Here is a 23,953-nt window from a genome sequence, read left to right as displayed (position 1 = left end):
TATATCTAGAAACCGACCCTGCTCATCGGGTTGTTTCTGTAGTAAGAGTGGAGGAGCCCAAGGGGACGCCCCACAGAGTTCGTGACTTGAGCAAGCTGATATATTTTGCCAGGAGTTGGTTACTCAGCATGGAGACTTGCCCGGAGGGCGATGCGATGCGCCCCCCGGCTTATGCCCCCATTGATTGATTGACTGTACCATACCTTCATGTCTAGCCTCTCTCGATGCGTGACTCGTTTTTTTCATATTTCACCCAGAGCTGAGGGGTCCAGGAGATGAATGAAGAGAGTCGTGGTCGTAAGGCCGTGCCGTGGCGCCCCGCGTCCCGAGGCGGAGACGGACCAAGGCGGCGTAAACAATGTCTGAGGATGGAGGGCGAGAATGTCAAGTTATCGGGTCTTTTACGAGACAAATACGTGCTAGTTTTACTCATTCTCGTGTTCATCAGTAGCACCGTAGTCTCCATATTTATAAGGTAAGGCAACCAGCGCTTGGAGGCTCGGAAAACCTTGCATCCCGCCCCTGGTGAGCTGCCCCCTGGGCCTTGCACCGCCCCGGGGGAGGCGGAGCAGGGAGCCAGCTTGGTGGGTAGACTGGCATTTTATTGACCACAAGTTTGTAAGTTCCCAAAGTGATCTGTGAAAAGATATTAGATTATCCATATCTTTACTTTCAATTTCACTGTCAGTAAATGTTCAGACTGCTGCTTCTTGTTTTTCATGGATTTCTAGCTATAATTTCAGGAACAAACGTTTTTCACTGGGCTTAATGATTGGTATTAAATACTTGTGCAATATTAAACCAATATGGCTGCTAACAGAACATATTGTTTGGCAGTCTATCAGGAATGTAAATACTTCCACAAACAGACACATTTTTCTCATCCTCTTGATTTAACTGTGTAGAATGTCACAGGAGGGAGAACCTGGTAAAGATTTGTTTTAGTACCGTGCGAGTATTTCATTACCTACCTTATGAAACCACTAGCTCCTCATATATCTTTTCTACAAACGTTCAACAATCATGGAAACGCTTTCAAAATCCAATTCAAGGACTGTTTATTGTTGAAAATAGGGGATAATATTCACAAAAGCGTAGCATCCTCTGGCGGCGGCCACAAAATAGCTCACGGAGGGTTTAGGGTAGGGGAGCATATTTCAACTACAACCAAACTTTACGACCTGACAGCTAACGGAGGGGCTTTGCCCCCCCTCAACCCCCCTTCTGCCCCCCCCCCGGCCCCCCCCCCCCCCCCCCCCCACATGTATATGCGACTTATTTCTGCGAGGAGGTATTTCTCGCAACACCGGCTGCCGCCAGAGGAGGCTACGTTTTCGTGAATATTATCCCTTATTTTCAACAATAAAAAAATAGTCCTTGAATTGGATTTTGAAAGCGTTTCCATGATTGTTGAACGTTTGAAGAAAAGTATATGAAGAGCTAGTGATGTTTCATAAGGTAGGTAATGAAATACTGGCACGGTACTAAAACAAATCTTAACCGAGAACCTTCTTTGTAGACAGTTTAGACACTATAGGTTAGAGCAGTGGTTCCCAAAGTGGGCAGTACTGTCCACTTGGGGGCAGTGGAAAGTTATGGGAGGATGAGGAAAAAGGCTGTGGAAGAGTGGCATTAGGAGTACAATTAATAACATTTTTTTTTACAAAATCTGAATTACAAAGTCTATGTCACAAATACTAAGGCCAAGCGGTCTATTCAATTGTTTCCAATTTCCAACATACTAGATACTGAAAAAAGTGTGTGTTCGTGTGTGTGTGTGTGGGGGGGGGGATGCTATAGGAATTCACCTGGGAGTCAAGGGGGTGCCAGCCTGGAAAATTTAAAGGCCACTGGGTTAGATAAAGGACCTGGGGATTGAACGAAGGTAGATTTATATAAGTAGGTTAATATTTTTTATCCCAAATAATCATTTTGTAATTAATATTAGAGTAAGGTTGGGGCTTCTGTTAAGCTATGCATGACCTCTGTGATCATTTGCATATCATTAGCCATTGAGTCTGGTGGGTAAAAACCAACCATCCGAGACACTGGGCACATGTGACCTGCTTCCCACAGTTTACCTTTTCCACATTTCCCTGGGTAACTATTTAGTAATCAACTTGAAAGGGAGAATGAACAACTGATTGAGCTGGCCTCCTTGTCCTGGGCTTGGATTAAACTTGGGTCTTTAGATATTTATTCGGCTTCACTTGCTAACCAGTGCACCACATAAACACCGAGTTTAGAGTGCATTCACTAATGTACAAAACTAGATCTAGAAAGCGTCATCCTTCCATGATATACTTAGATATTTTAATATTAATTGATCTTGAGTATTATTTTTAGTAGTAAATGATTTTCTTATCCTGAACACTGCCTCCATCAGAATTCCATCTTTTTGTGGTGCTGCAGTGGCTAGGTCATTCATAAGACTAAATTGCCAACTTGTTATCACGAAGGTGTTGCAGATTTGATCTTGAAAATATCCAGTTCAGGAATACCCTTCATCCCTTTCTTATCCATTCATACATCATAGAGACAATGTCCATGCACAAACTATCTATGGTCATGATAAAATAACCTTTTATTAATTTGTCTCATATCATTTGGATAGCAAACATATTGATGTACTCATGCATGTATTTTTTTTTCAGTTTGCTGGTTGGGGCACTACTCATTACAACCCTCTGCACAGGCCTGTTGCTTCCCTACATTATATTTCGGTAAGCTTATGGCCTGCAAAACATAAAGTTAAGTGGCAGAAACTGAATTTATTGCAGTTCTTGTCATAAACCTCAAGATTTGGTACAGTTACACATTGGAGGAAGATGCTGATCAAGTAAAATTTTGTTTCCCACTACATGGTTATGGCAGCTCATGGAAAACAAGTAGCAATTGATTTCTTCTGAATGATTTTTACAAAACAGTGGATTAAGTGAAGGTATACAACTGGTCAAACTTAAGAAAAGTAGTCCACAAGAAATTTGTTTGAGTGAAAGTAAACCATGTTCATTTATGATTTTTGTAGAAATGATAGTTTTGTATTTACCTATATGTAGTATACTTGGCCTGAGCTTGTTTTAAGCTCGAACAGTCCTGTCTCCCAGTCTATATTTGTCCAACTTTTCCTTCATTTTACGGACACTGCCTGCTTCAACAATGATATTATTTGCATGTACCCACACTCTGGTGAGTAAAACTGTACTTCTTTATGTCTTTTTTCAAACAAGTCCCCTTTCACAGTTTCTTGCTGTGTCCTCTCAGTTGCCTCCCCCCTTCTGTCTTGATCAAATAATTTCTATCCAACACGTCCATTCTACTTGTATTCCTGAACAATGCTATCAGGTCTCCTTTTTCTCTTCTTTCTTCGGGTGTTTGTAGGCCCATTTCTTCCTATCTAGTCTTGTATGACAGGTTTATTAGTTTTGGTACCATCTTAGTTGCAATCCTTTGGATCATTTTGAGTTTCCTTATATCCTTTTTCCTGAGTGGTGGCCAAACAACTGCTGCATACTCTAACCTTGGTCTAATCAATGTGCTATTATTTTCTTCATCATGTCCCCATCCAAGTAGTGAATGTTTGTGTGTGTGTGTGTGAGAGAGAGAGAGAGAGTACATGCAGGTGTGTATCTTACAGTAACAGCAGTGTGGGTGTGCATTGCCAACATATGTGCGGTGTTTTGCAGGGATGGCAAACAGATTCCCAACCTCTTGGCGCTGTTCACTGGGTCAGAGAGTTCCAATGCCCAGGGAGAGATGCCACGGTCTTGCTCAGTGTGTGGGGGTGAACGGTGTCAACGGCAGCACCCCAGCGCTGCCATCCCTTTGTCCATCCATGCCCATGTCACCTGCACTGTTCCCCAGAGTGTTGACGAGGCACTGGAGGAGGTGAGGGAATGGAGTGTGCTGAAAAAAAAAAAAAAACATTTTATTATCCCTTTTTTATACAATTATGTATTTACAATAATTTACTAGTGCAGGGAGCCCATTTAAAGCTGTATGCTTTTTGGGCAGTGGAGAGGTGGGAGCAGAGGGCAGTGAGGCACATCATTTGTAATTATCAGTGCATAGGAAAGGACTGACTCCCTGTCTCTATGAACTTAAGTTTTTGGGAGTGTTTTAGTGTGGCTTTTGAGAAAGGCTTGGTTTTGGTGAAGCAGTGAAATATATGGAAATAGATGCTAGCAGAGTAAGAAGAGGTGGAATAGATGCAACCTGCCCATGACATTCTTCTTCACTCTGGGTTGTAGTTTTTTTATGAAATTAGAAAGACTTATGCCAGTTCTTCTCAACCTGTGTAGCTTTTGTGCCATATTCATCAATATTAATATAGAGGAGGGCTCCAGAAAGAAACTGGACTACAGGCTGGGGTCCACTGGCTTGTGCTAGGTTGAATTTTTCCTCTCATAATGAAATTTCAGTAAAGAGTGTGTACTTAGATGCCATCAGAGAAATGTATATAATTGAATGGTGCTCCTTCAGTACTACCATGTATATCTTCCTCCACTAGCTGCTGACGATGGTGCTGGACAACTATGTGTACACCTGGTACCAAGAAATCTCTGTCCACGACCAACTGTCAGATGAGATTCGCTACCTCATTAGATATGCGATGGCAGGGCTTGCCACAAAACTCACAAAGGTTAGATGAAGCTCTGTCATGCATATTTCCTTGTTTCTTGTTTTAGTTTCCAGGTATTTTATAGGCCATCTGATTTCAAATGTCATATCTTAGGATTTCACTAAGCTTCATGTGGCATTGCTCTCAGATTTTTTATTTATTTTTATTTATTTATTTATTTATTTTTTTTTTTTATTATTATTATTTTTTTTTCAACCTGTTGCATCTAGGCTATCTTGATGGGGTCTGCTGGTTGGCCTCAGCTTGTTCATGGTACAGATAAGTGTTTATAGTGGCACCATATTGTTTAACTCATGCTGCTCCCTGAAACTCATCTTCGCTCCACTATAGCTAGTTTAGCTAAATTCCGGGTTGATAAGTGGCCTTCAGGACACCATGTAGGAAGTTTTAAGTCACTCGTCAGTGATTAAAAATTATCTCTTGAATCCAGACCCTCCAGGACTCTGTGCCACCATGCTGACCACTCAGCCACTGCCTCCCCACTCAATACTTTTATCTTTTCTTCTGTCCTTTACTTTAGCCTCACTTTCCGTTATCTTTTTTATGTAAAACTAATAAAGTCATCAAGAGCTCGAATTCATATACTAAATGTAATGTTATAATACTAGAACCCAAAGAGGCTGGAGGACAGCTACCAAACCTGTTACTCTCTTACCTCTCTTGGAAGAGTGGCGGGAAGCACACTAACTACCCTGATAATAACCAGTCACTAGATATTAGAACCAATGAAGTCAGCTGAAAGCAAAGAGTCAGGCCACCAACACTTCTAACACACCAGTAAGTAAAGGAGGCCAGCAGTAGAACCTTCAAAAAGTCAAACCAAACAATGTTTGCAATCAGATAGACAAAACAAGATCACCCTCAGGAGGCAACTAGTGTGTGTCCTTGCAGGTTGATCTGACAATGGTGATAACAGACCGTCTGCTGCCAGCTCTAATCAACCACCTGGATGCCTATGTGGAGGGCAGCAGGCGGGTGCGGGGAAACATATCCCTGGAGGCGACGGTGGTGCAGTACCTAAGGGCGGGTGGCGGCCTCCACAAGGCAGTGCGGTCGAGGGAGGACGAGGCAGCCTATCTGAGGGGCGTCTTGGGCACCATCATGCCCTTCCTCCTCCCTGAGAAGTACCAGTCCAGCAGGTGTGTGATGGAGGGGTTGGGGGGGTGAATAGCAGGAACAGTAAGTGGGTCTGGCATAAAATGTAAAAGGCCTTCATGTAAATGGCTTTTTGCAAAGCATATGTGATGGTTGAAAGAAAGATACAGTAATACCTTAATTTATGAGTGCCTTAATTTACAATCGTTTTGAGTTATGAGCAAAAGAAAATCACTAAAAAAGCAGTGGTTTATGAGCAGCAACTTGGTGTATGAGCATCCTGTTTGTACAAGTCGAAGACATGATCGTGGGTTCCCTTTGTTCACCACAAGACGAGAGCACTCAGAGCGGAAAACAGTAGGAATGGGGTCTCAAGCTGCTGTCATGTGCTGGGCACTGGATCTTTTTCCTCCAACCGTGTTGGCGGTAGGCGCAACTGGCAACTCCAACTTTTGTGGGTGTGTCACACACGACCAAGGTCGGTTGCCCATTTTGGCAATGTGTACAAACCAGTCGCCCTGTATCCACATTGCACCGTTTACAAAAGTATGAGCTGTTGTGGCTTGTGGTGCTGTTACTCAAATTATGGACTTGTTGCTTCAGTTAAATGAAAGAAAGAAGCGGTTGTGGGTACAATCATGGCTTCAAAGACGGGAAGACAGGAGTGTTTACCCAAGCCAACAACTCACTCCTGGTTGGGCATATGGGCAACTGCTGTTGCTTTTAGCTCCATCAGTTGCAAGAAAACACCCAGTGTGACACCGTCTCTAGTCCGTGTTGTACACTCGCAGAGGTAGCACCTGTGCACTCAAGTCCACTTACGTTTGTGCTCTAGTATGCGATCTTTGTGTTTTCAGCAGTATATTATTACTACAGGTTGAGAATCCCTTATCCATAACGTGTTGCAAATTTTGGATTTTTTTCGGATTTCAGAATATTTTTGTTTGAATCTAAATAAAATGAAAACTGAAGTAGGGAATTATTCACGAGAGGGTAGCCAGCTAATTTTGAGATGCTGACCGCTTATTTCTGGACAAAATATGAAGCTGTTTATTATGGAGATAGTATATTCTCTGGAAATCACTAAATGATTGCCTTTTCAATTGCAAATTGTGCACCCGCCGCCGCAGCCACAAAATAGCTCGGAGAGAGGTTCAACTTGTTTATTGTTTCTGTATTTCACTCACCGCTCACAAATATCACAAGTGAACAAACTAGAACAAACCCAGGCAAATTAATGTTTTTCCTGCTGTGTATTCTCCCAGTGTGCATGCGTATTGAACAGCAGAACACTTATTTCTGCGAGGGGGTATTTCTCGCAACACCGACCCGCATATAGTGGACTGCTGCCGACAATTCCCGTCCTGCGCTGTGTTACATATTTCCGCCACCCCACACTGCGGGCCGAATAAATTTAAACTAACCAAACCTAACTTTACGTACGCTATTTGTTCTGTATTTGGCTGTCTGAATGGTTGAGCAGATAATATACAGTTTTTTAAGATTGTAGTGAGCTCATTTTTCAGTGAACCACAAAACCAGTCCATAAAATTGTTTGTAAAGGGTTGTCCTGAAATACATGTAAATACGTGTCGTAATGTCCCTCCCCTCTTCCTCTTGTATTCACCAGTAGCAGCTGTCAGTCATGGCAGGCTAGAGAAATTTTAGAGTTACCACCCACTCCTTAAAATATGGATTCGTTCTGTATTCAAGAATGGGATGTTGCGTTCCTTATTTTTTTTTAGCACAAGGTGGCTATTCCCATTGTTTTCCACTTTGAGTACTCTCGCCTTGCGGCGAACAAAGTGAACTTACGCTCTCATATTCGACTTGTACAAAGAGAAACGCCAGTCCTCGTCAAAAGACCAACTTGGTTGGCTTGGCTGACGTTAGCCGATAGAGTTGGTCAATTGGCATCCTCCCCTCCCCTTCATGAGCCGTCACCCAGCAAGGGTCCGTGGTCCCTCCTCGGAGGTACGTACACGCTTGACCCTGACATATAGCCATGTCCCCGTCCATGAGGTGGCAACAAAAAATAAATAAATAAATAAATAAACAAAAAAATACAAAAGAAAAACATATCATGTCAGCATTCAGAAAACTTTTGGATTTTCGGATAAAGGATTCTCAACCTGTATGTTATTTATATATTATACTATATTATTTATATTTATATATATAATTATACTATATTATTTATTGCTATTTGTTAGTAAAATTACTTTTATTCTGTATAGAATAACATTCAAAATGATTTTTATGTTAATATTTTTGGGATATAGGATGCATTAATGGGATTCACATTGATTTCAGTGGGTAAATTCATTTTGGTTTGCGAGCAAATTTGCAGAACGACTCAAACTCGCAAACTGAGGTATGACTGTATGTGATTTTTTTTTTTTTTTTTTTTTTTCTGTTGATGTTGTTCTTGGTGGTGTTGGTGATGGTGTTATTGTCGATTAATTGATCTCAAGGTGGCTGGGCCAAAGTTCCATAAGGTTGTCCACATGCTTGCTGAATATGAGGTTGCGATTTTGATCCCAGCATAATATTTTTGTTTGGCATTATTTCCAAATGTTTCTCTAGTGTTGTGTGGGTATTGCTCTATCAGTAGGTAGTATATGAATTCCTGTATGTGGCATCTGTTTTCTTAACATCATTACTTTGTCTTCTTTCTTCATTTGTATCTCCACTTCATATACAGGAACCAAAGCTTTATTAATGACTGCTTCCTACATCTTTATTACAGTGTTGCAAGTTTCCTAAGCATTTACCACAGCAACTTCTTAATGTCTCATGTATCACATCCTGCAGGCTAGGACGAACCTTCCTAGAGGAGCTGCTTGGGCGAGTGTTGCTCATCCAGGCCATGGACCTGCTGGCTGACCCAGACACTGTTAACCTCCTCTTCCTGCTGCTACTGTCTCGAGACCCCTCGCCATGGCCTCCTCACAGACCCGAGCCAGAGGTATTGCTACTCAAGAACTTCGCCTCTGCTAACAGTCACCCACGGAACTCAGTGAGTTGTGTTAGTGTGTGTGTGTGTGTTTTACAGAGCACCAGAACCTCTTATCTTTAGCTTTATATGATAGTCCTCCATTCAAGCTTTTGTGCACCATTCCTCCCCTAACTATTAACTTTTCCTCCAAGGTTCTGAGAAGCAACTTGTCCTCAGTGTTGAAGGACCAGAGCCTCCTGTACCTGTTCCACACCTTCTTGAAGGAGGAGGGAGCCATCAATGTCCTGCAGTTTTGCCTCGCTGTTGGTTAGTCGCACTCACCACAGTTGAACAAATGGTCCCTCTTAGGATATTGATTTCTTCATTCTTGCAGCCATTCCTCTATTTTTAAACTGAATATAATGTTGCATTATTTTTCTATAAACTGTATTTCATTTGAGAAACATCCATTGATATTAGTTATCTGTCTTGCTCTCTTCTTACTGATACTTTTTTTTCCAGTTTTTTTTTCCAGTTATCTTTTGTTCAAACTCATCCATAACTTTAAATACAGATGAACATTATTGGCCATTTTTATCCAAATTTCATACTCCTATCAGTTTTCTTTTATATATTTTGTTTTATTTTATATTGGTCGTGCACATTATTATGTTTAAAGTCTTTCTAACTGCTCCTTTCACTTTTGCTCCCTTTGTTTCTGTTTCCTTCTTAACATCCATCAAAACTACCACCTGCACAGAGGACTTCAACCGCCACATCCTGGACCCAGACCTGACGCCGGAGCAGATGGAGCAGCTTCATCACGACGCACTGGAGCTCTACCACACCTACATGGTCGCCTCGGCTTTGGACCACATCAAATTCCCCACGCACATTGTGGCCCACATCAGAGAGAGTAAGAAATGCTCATGTGCTCTTGGTACCTCTAATTTCCCACTTTATTTTTTTCTCTTTTCCCCTTCCTCCATCTTACCTTTTGTTTTACAGCTTTGTCTTTTTTATTGTAATCATTTGTGTGATATTTTTTTTCTTCTTTCTATTCTTTTTTCTTCTTGGAATGACCATCACTGTCATCATTTTTCTGTAGCTCTGCACTTCATATTCTATTTTTAAGCTTCCTTTTTATAAAATAAAGGTAAAGTTGGGCCATAAACTATGCTGAAAATAGCCTCAGTGCTCACCTCTGCCTCTCTGGCCCTTACCCCAATGGTGGATAAGAACTCACTACTCAGGGTGGCACAGCAGAAGTAACCTGTGGTAACCCAGATGTCACACCTGCTGTGCCACCCTGAGTAGTGAGTTCTTATCCACCACTGGGGTAAAGGACAATGAGGCAGAGATGAGCACTGAGGCTATTTTCAGCTTAGTTTATGGCCCCATCTTTACTTTTATTTTATAAAGAGGAAGCAGAGAAATAGAATATGAAGTGTAGAGCTACAAAAAAATTATGACAGTGATGGTCATTCCAAGAAGAAGAAAAAATAGAAAGAAGCAGCTGGGTGAGCTGGATGCTGTCTGTGCAAGGCTAGATCAAACCCAGGCTTGCAGATTAATAGCTAGATGTGCTAACCACAGCACCACTCTGTGAGTGGTGTCATGTGCACCAGTGAATCTGGATGTTTATACACAATGTGTGTTTCAGTTGTGCATGCAGAAGTGAAAGACATTGTAAAGCTGCGCACCACCCGGCCACTCTTCCAGGCCTATGAACACGCCTACAACCTGCTGGAACGAGAGTATCTGCCACTCTTCATGCACAGCTACACAGTGAGTAAATAATAAAAAAGAATATACATATTCTATTTAATATTGAATGATGTTAAAATGTAATACATATAAACTATGCTTTATTGGTGGTGAGAAGTGAGAGAGATTAAATTGTTTTAAGGGTAATAAGCCGTCATAGAAAAGTCTGTAGAATTTTTCTGATGAGTATAGAAATAGACAACGCTATCAAATATGTCTTTAGTACTAGTAACTTTTTTTTCATGCAGTACTTTGCACACCTGTGTGGAACAAGGAGCTCCCAAGGCTACCAGAAGAATGCCACCAGGTGAGTGTCTGTCTCGTGCTGACCCATTAGTCATGGCAGCTCTTGAAAGCAATTGATGTTGCATTCTGTTGGAGGCTCTTCTATTTTAATTCAGACTTTGTAACGATTTTTTTTTTTTTTTTTTTTTTTTTATGCCAAGAAAGAGGGAGCACCAGATAAAACAGTTTCATAGATTGATTTTATTTTTATAGAAGCTGTTTGTTCTTACTTCCTGATGATAGGCAATGATAGGTGGAAAATGTAATTTGAGGAGTGCTTCTTATTGTACCGAATAGTTATGTACATGTAATGGCTTGAGTATATTTTAGCTCCATTGTGTACTGATGATTTGAGCTTCTCGCCACTGAGTAACAAGTATAGTTGAACTGATTTAGAGTGTAAGCCTTTGACCCGAGAAGAATTGCTTATTATTGATTTTTTATATTGCTTGCATTTATTTTATTTTATGTACATTGGATACCAAAGGGAAGCAGCAGAGTTATCATAGAAACTGAGATGTGGCATCACAAAATTAATATTACAGTGTTTTTCCTAATTGGCAGCTCTCCAGGACTAACAAGGTACACAATTACCCTCATGTGGAAATAAGGGTGTTGACTCACGCACACACAATAGTGGCACCTCAATGTGTTGTTGGGTGGTTGTCATAAGTGCTGGGGCTCTGCTGGGGCTGGGGCACAGATGGCAGATGCTGGGGGAGGCACTCTGGCACTGGTATATGCATGGTAGCCTTGCTGTGGGCTTGGGGCACTGAGAGAGTGAGGGTGTGGGTGCAGTCAGTTTGTCAGCACTGTGAGATAGCTCTGCACAATAATGAGGGAGAGCATGGTATGGACTAAGGGTAGTGGTGGTGGTGGTGGTGGTTCTTCTTTAGAACTACATATTTATGTTACTGAACCATTTTCATCTCTTCAATTTGGTAAAGCAATAATATCTCTCCTTAATGCTTCCATGAATTTACAAGTCATCATAATTGATATTCTTGGATATCCTGAAGTGAGTGGTTTGTTTCTTGAAGGCTCCTTCTGAATCTGCTGTGTTGTGTTTTTTCTATGCACAGCTTTTGTCAGCGTGATAACCCATTACCACCAACAAGACTGCCCTTTCATACCCTTCACCTTTTTTGTCTTTATCTTGTCTTTCTATTCCCATCTCTCCTTATTGCTCACACACTCCATCCATCTGTTTCTCACTACTTATTTTGGGTTTCCTCTTCCTCTCCCTTGCTTATTCCCTTCATCCCTCTCTACCTCACTGCCTTTGCTGTTTCCTCTCTCCTGTCCTTTATTCCCACATTCCTTTCCTCATTCAATTAAGTCTCTTCCTCTCCTTCTTCAGAGAGATAGAGTGTAGCAGCCTTGTTCTGCACAAAAATAATCATTTATAGCAACTCACAATTGATGTGCTACTCTGTATGTCTCAGTCTCCCCTTATTGCTCAGTTTATTCCTGTTGAGCACATTTTGAGTGGGGCATTGTTTTACTTCTTTTGTTTTGTTCAAACACTTGCTTTTTTTGTTCTCATTAAGGATTTTGTCTGCTTGTAGGCCTATCTTTTTTGTGGGGGGGTTTTCCGACATAGAATTAATTGTAATGCTTTCATTAGTAGTAAGCTGAGTGCAGTAGCTTTTTTTTTTTTTTTATCATTTGCAGGAATATATTTATTAGCAAACTACATTTTCTTCCATTAGTGATTTGTTTATCTCCGGAGCACACTATTTGAGGATGCAGTAATGCTATGTATAGAGAAGAGACTTGTTAGGGGTCCTTGTTCTCTGCACACTTTTTTTTCTCAGGGAAGTTTAATGCTTCCTCTTTCTTTACACATTTTTATTAGGAATGAATGATCTTGCGATAAAAAGAACTCCAGTTGCAACATATTAGAACTTTTCCACCTCATCTCTGAAAAGCAATGCCAAAGTCTTGCATGAACTATATTATGTGTGGTTTTCTGGTTATACATTTCATTCTCTCTGATTTTGCAGTACAGAGTGCCAGTCTTTCATACAACTGTAAGTGTATTCTACTGTAATGAAAAGTTAACTCATTTACTACTGTTGCTACTACAATACTACTTCTGTGCCTATTATGCTTTTTTATCTATTATTAAGAGCACATGATTTCTATGCTGTAGAAGTTTTGTCTAACTTTTCTGTGGTTAGGTATAATTGGTATCAACATTTATCAGTGAAAGGTTTTTGCAGGGTCAAGCTAGGTTTATTTGATTCACTTGATGTTTTGTGTAGTTTACACAGCTAAAGTATGTAAAGTGTGACTGAGCAGTGAGTGCACTTATGTAGAAGGTGACTGAAGTTGTGAGAAGGGGTTTCATGGAGGATGCAGTCATGAGAGACAGTGTTGCTGTAAAATCAAGGTGGGGCGGGGACGATTGTATTGGCATCACATCCGTGTAATGGCATTTGGTAGTATGCTCGGTAGATCATAAAATGAGTGTTTTAATCAATAGAATAGAAAACCCAATCAATTTCAAAAGTTTTCTTGCAGATATTCAGATGTTTCTGGAATTACTAAGTTCACACACAAAAACTTTAGAGTGAGAGGGAACATAACTTTTGCAGCACAAAGGTCTGCAACACATACACTTAGGCATAAGAACATTAATGATTAATAATAAATTATTGAATAGGAGTTAAGTCTTTTGAGGAAGGGGAAAGTTAAGGAATATTACAGGTGTTCTCCTCTCCTTTCACCAAAAATCTGTGCTTCATTCCTACAGACACCGCAGAACAGATTCCAGCTCCTCTGCCACATTTTCACCTTTCAAGAGTCGCATTAGCAAAACACAGGTGCCTGGCTGATGTGATGTCCAAGGAGGGACTCTCTCCTCATGAGGGAGGCTGGCCTGTTACTGTAGCTTGTTTAGAAAAAAATGGGATTATACCTACACTCTTGGATGCATGTTGACGCTTTCTCCTTCATTCTACAAACACTTCTGTTTTTCCCGCCCACATTAGAAACTTCTAAATTTCCATTTGCTTGCTTTGCCTTGGAGTAACTAACTTATGATATCCTTAAGATTATATGAAGATTATTTCACTTTAGAGTGAAATCATAATGATTTATATTTATAAGATTCCAATATTATATTTTTCCTGAAAATCAGGAGCAGCATGATAAATTTTCCTTTGATTTCATTGTTAGAAATGTCAGAAGTTTATTATTATCTTAAGAGCAATTTTTTTATTTTACATTTTATAATATTCTTTTACATCTTAACAAAGAATTTGATGATTGAGTATCCAAACTGTCACTATGAAACTGTGATGACCTTCTTAAGTAAAATTGATTGGAATGTAGCTTCATCACTGGGAGTTTGTTTGTAAAGGAAAGCGTCAATACATTGCTCAAGGGTGTGTGTCTGTCCTGTCCTGTCAGCTATATGTGGGTTTTGTGGTGCTGATCTGCCTCTTACTTCTTACCTTCCTGTTTCTTCTCTATCTTTATCTTATCTCTCCATTTTCACACAGCTGCACACACACACACACACACACACACATACACACACGCACACACATACACACACGCACACACACACACACACACACACACACACACACACACACACACACACACACACACACACGGCATTTGTGTATTTGGACGAGATGATGAAGAAAATAATAGTTACAATGATAAGGCCAAGGTTGGAGTATGCAGCAGTGGTCTGGTCTCCTCACGAAAAGAAGAACATAAAAAAGCTGGAAAGAGTGCAGAGAGTGGCAACTAAGATGGTACCGGATCGGACTTATCAGGAGAGACTCAATAGCATGGGGCTTACAACCCTGGAGAGAAGAAGAGAAAGAGGAGACCTGATAGCAGTGTACAGGGTGGCGAGCGGAGTGGAGCATTTGGACAGAGAGGACCTGTGTGTGTGGAACGAGAGAGAAACGAGAGGACATGGAAAGAAGTTGAGGGCGACCATGTGTAGGTGAGATGTGAAAAAGTTTAGCTTCCCAAACAGAAGCATTGAGCTATGGAATAGGCTGGAGGAGGAGGTGGTTTGTGCAAGAAACATTCATGATTTTAAAGAAAAGTTGGACAAGAGCGGATATGGAGACGGCACAGCACGAGCATAGCTCTTTTCCCGTATGTCACAACTAGGTAAATACACACACACACACACACACACACACACACACATACTCCATGGTGCAACTGGTGGAGCACTGCGCTGCCAGGCTTCACGGTCTGACAGGGTGGTTGTTCGAGCCCGCTCAGGCCAGATTCTTTCCGTTGATTAGGAGTAGTTACTGTCCCCTCTTAAGCAAGGGGGATGGGGTGTGTGGTGTGTGAGGTCCTGGCAGTACCCATGGATCAATGATAAAGAGCACTTGCTCATGTTGGGAGGGTACTTGCTGGCAATTACAAGTCTAACACATGATCAGGCCGTGGTGAATTACACACACACACACACACACACACACACACACACACACACACTTTGACTGGGGTCTCGAAAATTGCGTGAAGGGAAACAAAATATTGCAAGGTTGAGAAAGGGGAACTGATACAGCTGATGAAAACCTTAGATGGAAGGAAAGCTATGGGACCGGATGAAATCTCGGGTCAAGTGCTAAAGGAGTGTAGAAATGAATTATTGGAGCCACTTTATGACAATAACATGCTCTAGAAATACAGGAAAAGTGCCCTTAGAGTGGAAGAGAGCAAACATTGTACCAATTTATAAAAGTGGAGATAAAACTGAACCACTAAATTATAGACCAGTCTCTTTGACAAGTGTAATGTGCAAGATTTGTTAAAGTATAATAAAAAACAATGGGTCGAACATTTAGAAAAGGAAAACATGATAAATAAGGGACAGTTTGGTTTTAGAAAAGGGAAATCGTGTGTCATCAATTTACTATGTTACTACTCAAAAGCAATAGACGTGTTGCAAGAAAGAGAAGGATGGGCTGATTGTGTATATCTTGATTTGAAAAAAGCTTTTGACAAATTTCTGCACAAAAGGTTAATCTGGAAACTGCAGTGGTGGGGAGGATTGGGCAGAAAGGTTATCGAGTGGATGAAGGATTACTTAACAGGAAGAGAAATTATGACGGTGATTAGGGAAAAGAAATCAAATTGGAGGAGAGTAGAGAGTGGAGTTCCTCAAGGCTCAGTTCTGGCACCAGTAATGTTCATAATATATATAAATGATATGCCGAAGGGTATAAAAAGTTTTATGAGCCTTTTTGCAGATGATGCAAAATTAATAAGAAAAGTGAGGACAGGAAGACTGTGAAGAACTGCAAAAAGACCTGAATTGAGTGTACAGATGGAGCCAGTTATGAAATGCCATGTTATGGAAATTGGGAAAAGTAAAAAAAGACAGAGGAAAACATATAGTATGTGAAAAGAAAACTTAAAGGTAGTACATGAAGAAAAAGATTTAGGAGCAACGATGCAAGACACACTATCCCCAGAAAAGCAAATAAACATGCTGTTTGGAGAAACCTACAAGATAATGCAAAATATAAGGGTATCATTCCATTTTATGGACAAAGAAATGATGAAGAAAATAATAACAACATTGATAAGACCAAAACTTGAATATGCTGCAGTTGTGTGGTCACCTCACAAAAAGAAGGATATCAAAAAGTTGGAAAGGATACAGAGAATTGCAACTAAAATGGTCCCAGAGCTCTCGAATATGACGTATGAAGACAGATTGAAGGAGATGGGCTTAATGACACTGGAACAAAGAAGGGAGAGAGGAGACATGATCACGTTGTACAAGTTGGTAAATAAGTTTGATGAGGTGGATAGAAATGATCTCTTTTCACCTGCGAGAATACTGGAGCTGAGAGGACATGGAAAGAAACTGAATAAAGGAACCTGTTTTGAGTGACTTGAAAAAGTATAGTTTTCCACATAAAAGTGTTAACACATGGAATGGCTTGCGGGAAGAGGTGGTGGAGGCAAGCAGTGTCCGACAAATGAAGGAAAGGCTGGATGAATGTAGATATGGAGACGGGACTATCAGAGCTTAGCTCACACACACACATACACACTTACTCTGCTTGCCATCTCATCAAGCTGAAGTTCAAGTCCTTCTCAGGACAAAAAGTTTTTCTGTTGACAGGAGAGGTTACTCTCCACACTTAGTGCAAGGGGGATGGGGTGTGTAAGGTCCCAGCCTTACCTAGAGATCCATCATGATGCAGCTTTAAGCTCATTTGGCTGGCAGTCACACCCAACACATGAGTAAACCAGTGGTGAATGTAACACACACAAACACTGCATGATACTGATATGGCTTCATATGCACTGTTTACTGTCACAGTGATTACAGCCACTTTCTAAACAAATAATTTGCACTTCATACCTCACAGCTGCGCTAGTTTAATGCACACGACTTATAGTCTTATAAAACTAGTTAAAGTATTCTTTTGATAAATAATTTTTTTATCTATAGTTGGAAGCTAAAGTATACCCCAGTACTATGCATCCCTCAGAATTGCTTTAACTAGAGAAGCAAAAAAGCAACATTTGTAATGGTCTTTTGCCAAAATTCTTTACATCTTTATAGGTTTACTTATGCACAGAAGAAAAAAAAATCTTCCAGCAGATATTTTTCCACAAAACTGTACTTCTTTGTGATTTTATGAGGACTAGTACAGTAAAAAAAGGTCAAAAGAGTATTTCTCAGTGATTTGTCAACTACAGAAGAACTGTTATGTGCAAAGTCTCCCAGCAGTTCCTACTAGTGGCTAATTACCATATGTATTTATTTGTATCTAAACTGAAGGAAAAAAAAGACGACAGTAACTTCTTGCCAAATAGTACAGCACATTACCTTCATCCTAATTTCATTTTGACTCCAGAAGAACTATGACAGCATACAGTTATACAGCTAAATGCATGTCACCAGGGGCCAAGCTGCTGCAGCATTAACAGCAACAAATTGACCTGATGACATAACCTGAGCCAGACTGCTGCACTGTCACTATCATAAACTAGTGCTTTATACCATTAATTGAAGGTGGTGATGCATAACCTGGTGACATAGTAATAATAGTAGTAATGATAAGTTTTATTATGGCCTGAGGTATATAAGAAAAAAATTATAATCAAGTATTAGATACCAATGGAGTGCAGATATACATAGCACAAGCACAGACAGTTTATCAGTGAGCCTCGCTGCTGAATTAACAGTATCAACAGAACTATTCCAGGGTGTTGAGGGATCACTGAGACTTTTAGCCATTGTTAAGTCTTTTTCCTCCCCTTTAATTACCAATTCTTGGAAGCACCTGCATGGAATTGGGGGTTAACTTGTGTCTTGGTGGTTGGTGTCTCCTGATTATTCATTGTCTTGTGTGTTATGGTTGAGTCGGTCACGGCAGCAGCTCAGCGGTGAGGTGAAGGTGGCAGGGCAAGTATGAGTGTGTGGCAGACATTAGTTGTGATTAGTGTTGTATACACAATAGATTTTTTACTAAAGGAGAGTTGCCAAATTGCATTAAGCCTTTTTTTTTTTTTTTTTTTTTTTTTTTTTCTTCTTTTTAGAATCCCTTGTTTGATTTAACTGAAGGGATGATCTACCTGTCTTTTCAATTGCCTCTGAGGTTCTTGTTAGTCGTACCATTTTAATAAGCAACATATTTTTCCAATCAATTTATTAAAATCTCATCACTCATTACGATATTTAAAAAAAAAAAATCTCCGTTTCCTGTTCCTATATTTCTGCATCTACTGTTTTGAAGAAAAATCACATATTTTCTTCCTGATGTGAAAGGTGAACAGCATGTAAGATGACCTCCAAACTTTATCCCTCTTTACTTCCCACTCACCAGTGAACTGATGCTTTTTTTATGCCTTGCTAACAAACAACCGTTGGTTAGGTTTGATCTAGAAATAACTTGAGAGATTTATGGGCAGTAATTATGTCTTTCGTTTGTCACATGTTGATATTTATCTAACTAATATCTCACATTTTGCTTTATTTCTCAGGCATGTAATTTGTATTTCAATGATTTTTCAAAATAGTAGAAAACAATACAGGTGAATCATCTCCTTAAGTATTTATTGTTGAGTTTTCCAAAAATCCACATGGAGCATCAGGGAAGTAACTCTTCCCTCCAACTCCTCCATTTTTTCCCAGAGAAATAGTACTTCTGTGCTATTCCTGTAGCTGTCGTTGTAGATGTTGTAAAGTGTGGTTATGACTACTTTGCTACATGGTTGTAAAAGTGCTCCCTTTTCTAAAGAGTTTAGGGCTGTGTAACATGTTTTGGTAACTTCTAAGATATTGGCTTCAATTAGTTTCTTCATTTGGTTTGTTTTATGCTTAAAATTCTTAGTTTTTTTGTTTTTTGTTTTTCCCCACAGAGTTGGCCCTTTTTTTTTTCTTTTCTTTTTATTTATTTATTTATTTATTTATTTATTTATTTTTTTGAATATACAAAAGCCTTGGTGTATTGCAAAGTTGAGGGTTGTTATATTTCTACAGCTGGTTGTTAAACCACCAGTGGCAGCATTATTACTTTTGAGATGATATTAGATTCCCTGATAAAACCACGGACTTTCTGTGACTGGTAATGTACTCAACAGAACCCTCCGCTCCTCCAGTTTCGACACACACATGCAGTATTACACCAAGGCTTTGCTTTAGTTGTTGTTTTTGTCTGTTTGGAGGAGTAAAGCCCATCCTGTGTTCCTTGCACCACCCCTAGGGAAGTTGATGCCCTCAACAAGAAGACTGTAGGTAAAGTAGTGGTCAGGAAGGTGGGTAGTGGCCTCAGGCAGATTGGCAAACAGATGGTGCTCAAGCCGTCAGTGGTCACCGGGGGAGAGGATGACCACTCTCTCTACGACATTGATGAGGCAGATGACATCTCCTTGCTCATGGTTAGTGGTGATTTCCTAACTTCCTAACCCACCTGTGCCCTCTGTGCCCTCACCCTTCAAGTTACAAAGTGGAGTGCCTTTGGTGTGAGTTTGTGTCTACTGGTCAGGTTCTGGATGGATGGTCTGGGTGCTCACTACAGTGGTCTTGTCTAACTCTTCCCTTGTTCATTGTGGCTGCCTTCATGTTTGTTTGTTTTCCCCTTAATGCTTTACTGTTTTGTAGCCTTGCCTGGTGTTACAGACTTTTAATTAAAGTAGACTCTTCACTGCTTGCTACTGTAATGATAAACCACTAATTTTTATTGTTGTAAACTTAAACGTTGGTCTTGATTATGTATAAATACTATACTAGAGTGAAGGATGTTTAGTTATATCTTCAGAAAGCTCACAGTATTGCATCTCTCATAAAGACTAAATAATTGGAGGATTCACAGCATATTATGACCATAGAATTGAATGGACAAGCCATCAGTTATACCACAATGATTTGTAGCATTTATGCATACAGTAGTCTCAAGGCATCCTCCAAAAAAGCACAGAATAGCCTTGTCAAGACAGTCCAGTCACCTAGTTGTGCACCAGGCATGCCAGACCCTCATTTATTTGCCTTTTTTGTGGCGGTGGCTGTGGTGAGCAGAGTGATGAGGGCAGCGGGTCAATAGGGCAGGCAGTGAGTGGCCTTGAGGGGCTCACATCCAGCTTTCGGGACCTGAGCGCCTGGAGGGTCAGCATACCGAGAGTGGAGCAGCGGGTCGACAGCTCCAGCAAGCCGTACTATGCCTTCATCGTGGACGTCACAAGGATTGACGTGTCTGGGGGTTAGTGTTGGACTAGAGTTAGTACTGCCTTTGGAGATAATGCTCATTCACATCTTTGTTTATTCATTGAGCAGCATGATTTAAACTTCTTTTTGTAGTTCAGCATGGACAAATTGCATAATTGAGGAAGTAAATTTTATATATTCTGGAAATGATGAACACAACCTACTCTCATATCCAGGACACAGAGCACTGGAATGCACTCACAGCTTGACCAGACCCATGACATACACAGTAATCCATAAATTTCTACAAAATGTAAACTTTTTTTTTTCTCTCCTCCACAATGTGCAACAGCTGAACACCCAGACGAGCTTCATTGGGAAGTGGAGCGGCGGTACAATGAGTTCTACATCTTGGAAAATAAACTGACAGAGTTCCATGGAGAGTTCCAGGACAACCAGCTGCCTCCCAAACGTGCTCTCTTCACCTCCAAAGACATTGGCTTCATGCAAACCAGACGCCTGGTGGGTTACATAGAAAGTTTCAGAGATTAGGGATGGGAATGGAAAATGGGGTAGAAAGAAACCTGGAACTGAAAGCAGTAGTTACCACAGATGTGTGGAGCAGAGTGAAGCCTTTACCTTTATTTTCTAGTCTCAAGTGTAAACATAATATTGATTATTCATAACTGAGTACTGAACCTAAAGAATAATAATGTATGTCAATGACAATGTGATAATGTTAACTTATGCATGTTTAAGGACACTTGTTCCAGAATTGTGACTTAATGAAAACGACACCAGAAGGTTAGGGTCCAGCTCGATCTTAATTTTAATCATTATGACATTCATCCTAGTGAGTGCTAGTAAAGTTATTCAGTTGCTTATCTATTTTCCTTACCTCACATGTATCAGACTTTTGAGGGAGACATGTAAAAGAGAAACAGAAATTAATGACCTCTTTCCCCTCAGATTTTTGAGGAGTTTCTTCAGAAGCTGCTGCAGAAGCCTGCCCTGAAGGGCTCACAGTTGCTGTTCCTCTTTCTCAAGACCAAGGATGAGTTCACCAACAATTATCTCCCTGACGTGTCTCTGGGCCGCCTCATCAGAGATGTCCCCCGAAAGTTGATGAAGGAGCGAGGGCAGCACCTTGACGCCTTCATCAATGTGTTCCTCTCCTCCACCGTCACTGCCTCCTCCTCTGCTCCTGCCAAGTCAAAGTCAAAGTATGAGCCGCCATGACATAATAAGTGTCCTTCCATTTAAGGGGAGCCTCACACATGTTCATTTTACATCAGCCTGCTCCTATTAACTTTTGACTTCACCCTTTCCCTCAAGGTGACCAAACCATCTGAGTGCACTGTGCTGTTCCTTCATCCTTCTTAATGTGCATGACATCTAAGAAATACTCCTTTTTCTCAGGATGGATTGGGAGGAGTCCACTGTAGATGGGAAGCAGATAGAGGGTACCAAGATGCCCAAGCAGCTGCTCAATACCCTATTTAAGGACAATGCACAGAGCCTCAACATTCCTGCCCAAGAGTCTGCACCTCCCCCCCCTGCCATGATGACTGTGATGGGGGTCTTTGACACAATCCTCTATCTTGGTAAGACTAATTAAGACACAGGTGAGTATAATGCAGGTTAGGACCTAGCTTTATGCAGTGGTATTATTGCAGCCAAATAGACACATTTAAGTTGGGATTAGGCAGTCAGATGGCTGCTGAATCAGGTGCAAGCTACTCCTGGTGAGGTATACTCGGGAGGCGAGGGGGTGCTGCAAGCCTATCAAAGATCCTCCTGTGTCCTCACTTGCTGTTTCCTTATTATCTCACCAACACCAGAGTGTAGTTCAGCATGCTCTCTAAAGACAAACTCTCTTACTTCCCACACCACTCTACATACACGCATACACATTAAATTCATGATGACAAAGCAATGTAAAGCCTTGGAGTCCCCGGCTGTGGAAGGTGTGACCATAAATGCCATCAGATCTGACTCCCATTTCGGTGCTGACAATAAGAGGTGTCCTGATAACTCTCCCAACTTTCTTTATATCAACCTTTGCAACATTTGCAGTCTTTGTTCTAACTTCCATTCAATGGAACACCATCTCTCCTCCTTTAAGCCACACCTCTTCCTCACTAAAACACAGGTTCTGAGGCTACTGACAATAATCTCTACTCTGCCCCCTCCTACTAACGTATCCTAAATTTCAATCCATAGCTGGATGTTGCGTCTTAGTACACAACGACATCACCTGCTGTCGTGCCCGAGACCTTGACTCTTCAGAATTTTCCATTATCTGGTTAAGACTTCATTGTCATTCTATTAATAAATATGTCCCTGCTGTTTATCTCTCACCTAACTCCACCAACTATGTAAAAATCTTTGAGTATTTGAACGCTAAAGTGGAGCACATCTTAACTCACTCTTTCTTCGCTGAAATCTCCATCTTAGGAGATTTCAATGTTCACCACCAGCTTTGGCTTTCATTCTCTGTCACTGACCCATCTGGTGAATAAGCCTACAACTTTGCTCTCCTCAATGACAGGGACGGAGTGAATACAATAATTGTGTTTTCAAATACGAATATTTCAAATTTCAACGAATACGAATACAAATTTGAATACACTGAAATGGTTTTAATTTAAGTACAAATAAGAATACTTCTTGAAAATATTCATGAATACATTCATGAATACTTTTCATAGAAAAATACCTTCTTGACATAACATAATGTTCTAAAGTTATGCAACCGTAGAATGAGTTCATGAACAATGACTCATGACTGGTGCCAATATTCAATACAGGGATATCATACTTACCTTAACCCCTTCACTCCGGTGACGCCGACGTCGGCATCCAACGGGCGTCTGACAGCGTCACCGTATGGAAAGGGTTAGTCCTCCTCTAAACTTCTTAATCCTCTTCTAGACCTCTTAAGAGGAAATGGAAGAGGATTAAGAGGAATTTAGAGGAGGATTTGAGAGGTTTAGAAGAGGATTAATCCTCTTCCATTTCCTCTTGACCCTTTCCATACCGTGACACCGACGTTTGTGTCACGGATGGAGAGGGGTAAATACGGCTGTTATTTCTGATAATAGATTTTGAAGTATTCGTTCTCTTCTTCATCATTCCCCCCCTCTCCTTAGTCCCAATGGCAGCACAGCTGTCACCCTCTCGTGCACGATGACGCGTATCGCATCATCAAGGGTAAAAAGGTCCTGCCGCACGATGACACGAAACGTGTCATAAAAGTTTTAAAAATTGATTAAAAATTAAGTTTTCGGTGAAAGTGCGTCAAATTTGGGAGCATCATTTGTTAGGATAAGTTTCTTAATGGTAACATATGGCAACCTTTCTAAGGAGCGTGGATGAGGAGGAGGAAGGAAGAGTGGAGGGAGGAGGGATCGGTCACCTCGAAAAAAATACTGTTTTCTTGGTGTAACTCGGGAACTGATAGGAGTATGAGGATCTTGGGATACCACAAAAATCCTCGCTAAATTCCGCTTTGAAACATATATTCGACTAAAAAGTTGGCCCACAAAATTTTGAGTTCGCTAGCTAGCTA

The 23,953-nt window shown here is 40.7% G+C and overlaps 1 protein-coding gene across 5 annotated transcripts in view; it reads left to right on the top strand.

Moving 5' to 3' along the window:
• The first annotated feature begins 258 nt into the window (after positions 1 to 258).
• LOC127001741 (sorting nexin-14-like) overlaps positions 259 to 23,953 on the top strand; it is a 32,995-nt gene continuing 9,300 nt past the window's right edge. The window contains exons 1-16 of one of the 5 annotated variants that reach the window (XM_050866873.1): positions 259 to 475; positions 2,655 to 2,723; positions 3,687 to 3,888; positions 4,511 to 4,642; positions 5,534 to 5,781; positions 8,552 to 8,756; positions 8,888 to 9,002; positions 9,436 to 9,591; positions 10,339 to 10,463; positions 10,691 to 10,749; positions 12,734 to 12,760; positions 19,445 to 19,619; positions 20,257 to 20,437; positions 20,735 to 20,904; positions 21,352 to 21,605; positions 21,802 to 21,986. In XM_050866873.1, coding sequence (XP_050722830.1) covers positions 276 to 475; positions 2,655 to 2,723; positions 3,687 to 3,888; positions 4,511 to 4,642; positions 5,534 to 5,781; positions 8,552 to 8,756; positions 8,888 to 9,002; positions 9,436 to 9,591; positions 10,339 to 10,463; positions 10,691 to 10,749; positions 12,734 to 12,760; positions 19,445 to 19,619; positions 20,257 to 20,437; positions 20,735 to 20,904; positions 21,352 to 21,605; positions 21,802 to 21,986 — 2,503 coding nt within the window. In that variant the 5' untranslated portion in view covers positions 259 to 275. Of the gene's footprint in view, positions 476 to 2,654; positions 2,724 to 3,686; positions 3,889 to 4,510; positions 4,643 to 5,533; positions 5,782 to 8,551; positions 8,757 to 8,887; positions 9,003 to 9,435; positions 9,592 to 10,338; positions 10,464 to 10,690; positions 10,750 to 11,291; positions 11,310 to 12,733; positions 12,761 to 13,485; positions 13,556 to 19,444; positions 19,620 to 20,256; positions 20,438 to 20,734; positions 20,905 to 21,351; positions 21,606 to 21,801; positions 21,987 to 23,953 lie in introns of all 5 variants that reach the window. The other 4 variants (XM_050866876.1, XM_050866875.1, XM_050866874.1 and 1 more) reach the window with 4 other exon arrangements.

This window comes from Eriocheir sinensis, chromosome 21 (genome assembly GCF_024679095.1).
Source record: "Eriocheir sinensis breed Jianghai 21 chromosome 21, ASM2467909v1, whole genome shotgun sequence".
NCBI lineage: Eukaryota > Metazoa > Arthropoda > Malacostraca > Decapoda > Varunidae > Eriocheir > Eriocheir sinensis.
This window is presented reverse-complemented; position numbering and strand designations above follow the sequence as displayed.